The sequence below is a fragment of the Brassica oleracea genome, chromosome C5 (assembly GCF_000695525.1).
Source record: "Brassica oleracea var. oleracea cultivar TO1000 chromosome C5, BOL, whole genome shotgun sequence".
Classification (NCBI taxonomy): Eukaryota; Viridiplantae; Streptophyta; class Magnoliopsida; order Brassicales; family Brassicaceae; genus Brassica; species Brassica oleracea.
In genome coordinates, this window is record NC_027752.1 from 10,631,159 (window position 1) to 10,638,375 (window position 7,217).

Below are 7,217 nucleotides of genomic sequence, written 5' to 3' on the forward strand. Positions count from 1 at the left end.
AGAATGCAGGTATAGTTTCGACCATTTTTCTATGGTCTTGGGCAAATTTTATATATCTAAAAGAAAATGAACTTTTTATTTACTTTGCCCATTGTTTCAATATGGAAACCACTCTTATATCTTTTAAACTCAATGGGCTTCTATGAGTGAATATAAATCATGAAATTTATTTAGTCTGGTCGTAGCTTATCATGAGAATGGCTATACCCGCAACTATATTTCTTATAAACTTATATATTTGAAAAATCATTCATTCCTTTTATTAAGTTCGGAGCAAACAAAGCAATAAAATAAATTCAAAGCGAAAAAACAAAGCAAGTATAAAAGCCAAAAAAACACAGAAGTCGAAATCAACATTATTCTTTTAGGCAATCAGAAGTTTCATATTCCATAGGATCATCTCTTTTATGATCAAAATCATCTTTATCATCTTTATATACCAAGTGGGCTTCATGATTCTTCTCTTTCATACTCTCTTGATAGAGGTCACAAAGATGTTTGGAAGTCCTACATATCTTAGCCCAATGGTTCCCCATTCCACATCTATGGCACACTGATTTGGTCGAGCTTTGTGGTTTAAAGGATATACCACGGTCTCTGCCTCGACCATGGTATCAAATTAGGTTGATACACACGGCCTTTGCCATAGTGGTTCCTACGGCCAAATGTATAATAGTGGTCATGGCCACGTCCTTTCTACCCTCCACAGCCATGGCCGTGTGGTCTATCATTCTGGACGTGGTTAGATTTTTTGGATTCTTTTTTTTTTCTTTTGCGGCCTTATTGGCTTCCGGTAATGGGGTTGATCCAGGATGTCTCAATTCATTGTTTCTCATCAGTATTGGAGGCTTAGCTAGCAATAGACTCATTCATGGACTTGTAGTTCTGAATTCTGAGATTCCTCCATAGCTTTTGGTAATAACATCTTTCTTTGGTGATCATATCTCGATTTGAATTATGTCCAAAGGTCTAGAGGATTCTCAATTGTCAAATACTGATCTTTGAGACTCTCAATAAGATGATGACGAATAATTAATATTGCCCTGTAACAATCTTTCTCATTTGGCATTATTGCCTTCCATGATACATTCACCAAGTCTTTTTGACTTTATGATAATCTTTGTATCCAATGCCCACTGTAAATAATTATCTCCAGAGAGATTTAGGGCAGAAAAATCCAGGTTGATTTTCAACATCTCAAATCATAGATTACATAATTTAGCAATTCTAATGATCAAACAAAGCAATAAGCCTTAACGGCCAACAAGGAAGCCTCACGGCCAAGACAGATAACAAGCCACACGGCTATGAAGGCAATCAGTTTGGTTTAATGCATTAAGTTCATTGCAATCCTAGCATAGATGATTTCTATCAGTTCATGATGCAATCAAAACCTCTCGGCCAAGTCAAAGAACAATCACACGGCTTATTTGATTTCAATTCAATCCCATCCTAGCATAAGGTTCTAAGTGTAATTGCAATCAATCAATGTGATCAAGTTAGGTATGAATGCAACAAGGCCGCATGGCCACGAGATGATATGGTCTTAGTGATTTTAATTTTAAACTAAGCTATCAATATTAGGGTTTCAATACCAAATTCGAGTTTAAACAATCTTAGCAACAGTTCTAGGTGATCAAAACAATCAATCAAGATTCAAATTCAAACAATCAAAACTGATTTTCAAATTAGGGTTTAGGGTTTCGATTTTGATGTTAGATCAAAGGAGATTGTTTTGAGATTAAAAACCATCAAAGATTTTGATTTTAATTGATCAATAGATCAATCTCGATTTAGGGTTTGGGGGTATCGAACTTTTGAGCTTCGATTTACTCATTAGGGTTTGATCTATTATCCTATGGATTTTATCATAAAGATTAGGATTTTAGGGTCTCATTCTTTATCAAACAATCCAAATTCGATCATAGGTTCTTAGATTTTGAATTACCTTTAACCTAGATTATTGTTGAAACTGGACCACCAAGAAGGATGAACCGCGAGCTGCAATACGAACAAGAACGAACGCGAGCTGATCGGGAACGCCTTGATTGTCGGATGCGTGCTGACTGCGAGCTGAACACGCGCGGATTGAAGTTGATCGGAGACGCGAACTGGAATGGGTCGAGTCGCGAACGTCAAATCGGGAACACGGGCCGTCCGGGATGCGAGCTGAGGCTGAGGTCGACTGAGTGCTGAGCTGAGACGGATCGCGAGCTGAGGCTATCGGATCGGGAACGCCTCGGATCGGGATGCAAGAGACGCGATCGGGAATTAGGGTTCGTCGGGTCGCGGCTAGGGTTAGGGTTTTAGGGGTTTTTCGATTTGGTTTCTTAGCTCAGAGATTAAGAGTTTCGTGCTGATAACGTGTTGTAAAATTAAGGATTGAAATCTGTAAGTTATTCATCTTATTACTCAATCATAAGGTGCTCTTATATACGGGAATTACAAAGAGATAAAAAAAAGACATAAAATGGAAATTGTACAAATACAAGGAAAAAAGAAACTAGGGTTTCCCTTTACTAAGCCGCTTCTCTCTTCTCTCTCTAGGCCGGTTATGGACATCCATCATATGATTTATAACAAGTCATATGATTTATAACAAGTCTTATGGAATTGATTATCAATGAATTCAATTTATTTTTTCGGTCAAAAGATTATAAAAGATAAATTTATGATAAAATTATTGTTGAAAAAGCTAATCTTTTTCAATATATAGTTTATTCGGACACTTAATACTAATAAACGAGTATATTTTGCTGTCAATTTCGTGTAAGTGTGTAACCAGTTTTGGTAAAAGATATTGGAGACCAAACTATTTTGACTGACCTATTTGCCGTCTAAATTATTTATATCGGCTTAACAGCTTGGCTACTCCATATAAGTACTTCAAATTATATGATAGAAATTGTAATTCAGTGGTCTAGTATTCGAGGTGAGGTAAACCCCCTATGATATGAATTACAATTCCGCATTGATGAACCATTAGCTTTCTCTAAAATTATCATTAAAAAGGGTCCACTTCGTTTTATGATATTTAAAGGAATATATATCCTCATCTATAATAATAAAGGACCATTATCAAGATTGAATGTTCTTAGTTATGCGGCTTATGCCCTCTCCCATGACAATAAAAGTGGATATTAATAAATATCAAATGTAACAAGTGGGAAACTTTAGTAAGAACATTGATTCATCGATATCCAATTAGCTCGGGTTCAACACAACACGTTATTTGGCAGTAACACACAAATGCAAAAATATATAGAGAACATGTCGAGTTCAAAAAGAAATTATTAATCAACAAAGCATGGTTAATTAATTATTGTTCTGCAACGCCTAAAATTACCATTTTTTTACAACTCCCTCGGTTCCAAAATAGTTTATGTTTTAGACGAAGAAACAAAAACTAAGACATACACATTTTTTTAAAAAGTAGCACTAAAAATATAAAATAAATCTAATCCAGTTAACCATAAAAAATACTATAAAACATCATTGGTCACACAGTTTTCAATAAATTTTAAATTAATTAAAAAATATCAAACATCATGTATTTTTAAACATCTATAACTCTTCAAAACATCATCTATTATGAAATTGAGGGAGTATTAAAAACTGTTCGTATCAGTATATATATAATAAAGCAACGCGGGGTATTTTTAGAATATTATATTTTCTTACCAAATACTATATATTTTATTTTAATATAAAATTATTCATTTTCACAATAACGAACTGGAGAAATATATATAAGTTGTCTATATAACTCACGTACGGCATTTATCAACCGTGTTTGGATATGAATGACGTATCAGCAGTAAAAAAAGTATTTTTTTAATAATCCGAGTATCTGAACTGAAAACTCGACTAATCCCCTAGAAATCGGCGCAATAATGGTAAACAAGTCCAATCATTCTACGTGAGAGTTTGATATTTACGTCGCCTAGCATGTGGTAAATTTTCAACCAGAGCATTAAACACCCGTGATTACGTGATTAGTTAAAAAAAACTTAGTTGTCGATAAAATTTTAACCAAATTATCAGTTTTAGTATTTTCTCAAGTCAAACATGTTATGATATTTCTCATTTTCTCCTCAAAACACTGGCATTATTAGATACATAAAAATTAAAACTACTAGTAACATGATAATTTTTTTTTTTTGATAAGTTAGTAACATGATAATATTGTGGATACAATTTTAAATCTGGTTAAACCTAATCTCCACGCGCCGTGAAGTGGGTGTGAGATTCCTTCATCATCTTTGTACCCAACTTCCACTTGACATTTTGTGTTGAAAATTAAAAGAACGATGCGTGTTCTATATTTCGTATATAGTTTGCAAATTCCAATAAACAAATCTTCCTTGTACTTTTTTATTTTTCTCTATTGACTATGTTCATCCTCTTTCAGGCTTCCAGATTATAAAACTTCTTCACAATGTTTCATTCTTTTATTTAATCCTATTGAAGCCAAAGAAAAACCTCAACGAAGCCCTAGTTTTCTTTTGTGATCTCATGCAAGGATAACCCACTTACTCACATATTTTTGTCGGCTTGTGGACCTAATATATAGTACTATTTTATATTTATTTTAAATCATATTAATATTAATATTAATATTTATAAATAAAATATAATAAAGGGGGCTGTTTCTCCGCTAAATTCTCGCTGTATGTCTTTGTCTTTGCTTTTACTTTCCTCGTTCAGTGAGAGGACCAAAAATTGATTGCAGAGTCGCACATGAACCTCAAACTTCTCTCTCCTTTTTCCAGAGTACATCAGAATCGTTAAAACACGACGCCTTCTCATAGACAAGAAGCTGCTTCTTCCTCTTGCCCTAATTAAGCTACCCAACTAGGGTTTTTGCCTCTTACCTTTTCCACACTTGAGAGAGAGAGAGAAAGAGATCATTTCACATAAGTTGCCACTTTTTTCTTTGCTTGTTCTTTATCTTAGTTCTGTTCTTGGTCTGTTTTAGTTTTGTCAGCTTGTGTAACTGATCACCCTTTCTCTAGTTATTGACTCCTCAAAATCATGAGTTTTTGACTTCTAGATCTGAGTTCTTTAAATTTTGTCTTCAATATATAAGGGAGAAGGATCAAGAATCAAGAAATAGATTGAGCTGGCGAATAAACAGTGGTGGGATAGGGAATTAGTAGATGCGGCGGCGATGGAAGGCGGTTACGAGCAAGGCGGTGGAGCTTCTAGGTACTTCCATAACCTCTTCAGACCAGAGATTCACCACCAGCAGCTTCAACAACAAGGCGGGATCAATCTTTTTGACCAGCATCATCAACAGCAACAACAACAGCAGCAACAACAACAACCGTCGGATGATTCAAGAGAATCTGATCACTCAAACAAGGATCATCATCAACCGGGTCTACCCGATTCAGACCCGGCTACATCAAGCTCAGCACCTGGGAAACGTCCACGTGGACGTCCACCGGGATCTAAGAACAAAGCTAAGCCACCGATCATAGTCACGCGCGATAGCCCCAATGCGCTTAGATCTCACGTCCTTGAAGTATCTCCTGGAGCTGACATAGTTGAGTGTGTGTCCACTTACGCTAGGCGGAGAGGGAGAGGGGTCTCCGTTTTAGGAGGAAACGGCACCGTTTCTACCGTCCCTCTTCGTCAGCCAGTCACTCCCGGAAATAGCGGTGGTGGAGCCGGAGGAGGAGGAGTTGTGACTTTACATGGAAGGTTTGAGATTCTTTCGCTAACGGGAACCGTTTTGCCACCACCCGCACCGCCAGGTGCTGGTGGTTTGTCAATATTTCTATCCGGTGGGCAAGGTCAGGTGGTTGGGGGAAGCGTTGTGGCTCCGCTTGTTGCATCAGCTCCGGTTATACTAATGGCTGCTTCCTTCTCAAATGCGGTTTTCGAGAGATTGCCTATTGAAGAGGAGGAAGAAGGAGGTGGTGGAGGAGAAGAAGGACCACCGCAGATGCAACAAGCTCCATCACCATCTCCGCGGTCGGGGGTGACCGGCCAGGGACAGATAGGAGGTAATGTGGGTGGTTATGGGTTTTCCAGTGATCCTCATTTGCTAGGATGGGGAGCTGGTACGCCTTCAAGACCACCTTTTAATTAATCTACATTATTGTCATCGGAAATTATGTGTGTTTTTTTTTTTTTTTTTTTGTGGAGCCGTCGTCTTTTAATTTGGGATCTTTGTATTTAGTTGATATGCATATTTGAGTTCTCATGTTTCTTAATTTCTTTCTTTCTCTTCTCATCTTTGATAGGATATTTTGACGTTAGAGGAATGCATATTTGTCCCTCGTGTACTTGTTAGAAAAACCTTGCCATATATGTCTTTGTTTGATTCATTGCTAGGGCTTCGTGCTGTACTTTATACCTATTAATTTGCTCAACTGGACATATATATAGGTATATTTAATAACAAGTACGATTCTTGTAAGCTTTTTTTTAGGTTTACGCCATATTCTTGATGGCATATAGGTGCTGGTACATTGATCTCAGAAGTTACTTGATATGAATATTTTATACAATTCCCTATAATTATAGTGTAATTTATAGTTTATGAAGTTTATATCAACGCATAGGCCGACACTATTTCCCCTAACTATTTGCAGTACAATGCACTTTCACTTCAACATTTTTTAAAAACGTCAATGTAGTATATATTTAAGGATAAACAATAGCTTACATATTAGATGATAGATCAAAATGTTTCATCGCTCGACACTCGTTTCCTAAACGTTTACATATCTTCTAGCTTCTATATATTTATCTTCTAAATTCAGCACTTGACTGATGGAGCATCTTATAGTTCTCTTGTATAGTTTATGGTCTTAACTAGATGTCTAATTTGGTTATTTGAGCAAATGCCCAATCAATCTCTCAATTAGTCTTACCGTCTAAGAAAAAAAACTACACATATACTTGGAGTGCCCATGTTATAATGCTATCTGTTCGAACATTCGAGTTACTTACTTACTTGCATGCATAAAATATATGCATTAATGCTCCAGTGAGACCAATCATTTCTAAGAGAGTTGTAAATCGATCCAACGCCATTGTAGACGCCAGGTTGACCATACGTAGCTCTGAACAAACTGTAGGTCATATATATTTATGCTGTTCATGTTACAATGATATCATAGTTTTGGGTGTGAGATTATAAACCCCATGTGTCTGAACCAACAATTCAAATATATTAATTATTATGGTTTTGTATCGGTTTACCA

The 7,217-nt window shown here is 36.2% G+C and overlaps 1 protein-coding gene across 2 annotated transcripts; it reads left to right on the plus strand.

The window, feature by feature from the left end:
- The first annotated feature begins 4,658 nt into the window (after positions 1-4,658).
- Positions 4,659-6,365, plus strand: LOC106344313 (AT-hook motif nuclear-localized protein 27). 2 transcript variants are annotated; one of them, XM_013783716.1, is made up of 2 exons: positions 4,659-4,920; positions 5,090-6,365. In XM_013783716.1, exon 2 carries the CDS (start codon positions 5,171-5,173, stop codon positions 6,095-6,097), a length of 927 nt encoding a protein of 308 aa, XP_013639170.1. In that variant the 5' UTR covers positions 4,659-4,920; positions 5,090-5,170; the 3' UTR covers positions 6,098-6,365. The 2 variants fall into 2 exon arrangements, with proteins under 2 accessions (XP_013639170.1, XP_013639171.1); XM_013783717.1 differs by having other exon boundaries at positions 4,659-4,859.
- Positions 6,366-7,217: the final 852 nt, after the last annotated feature.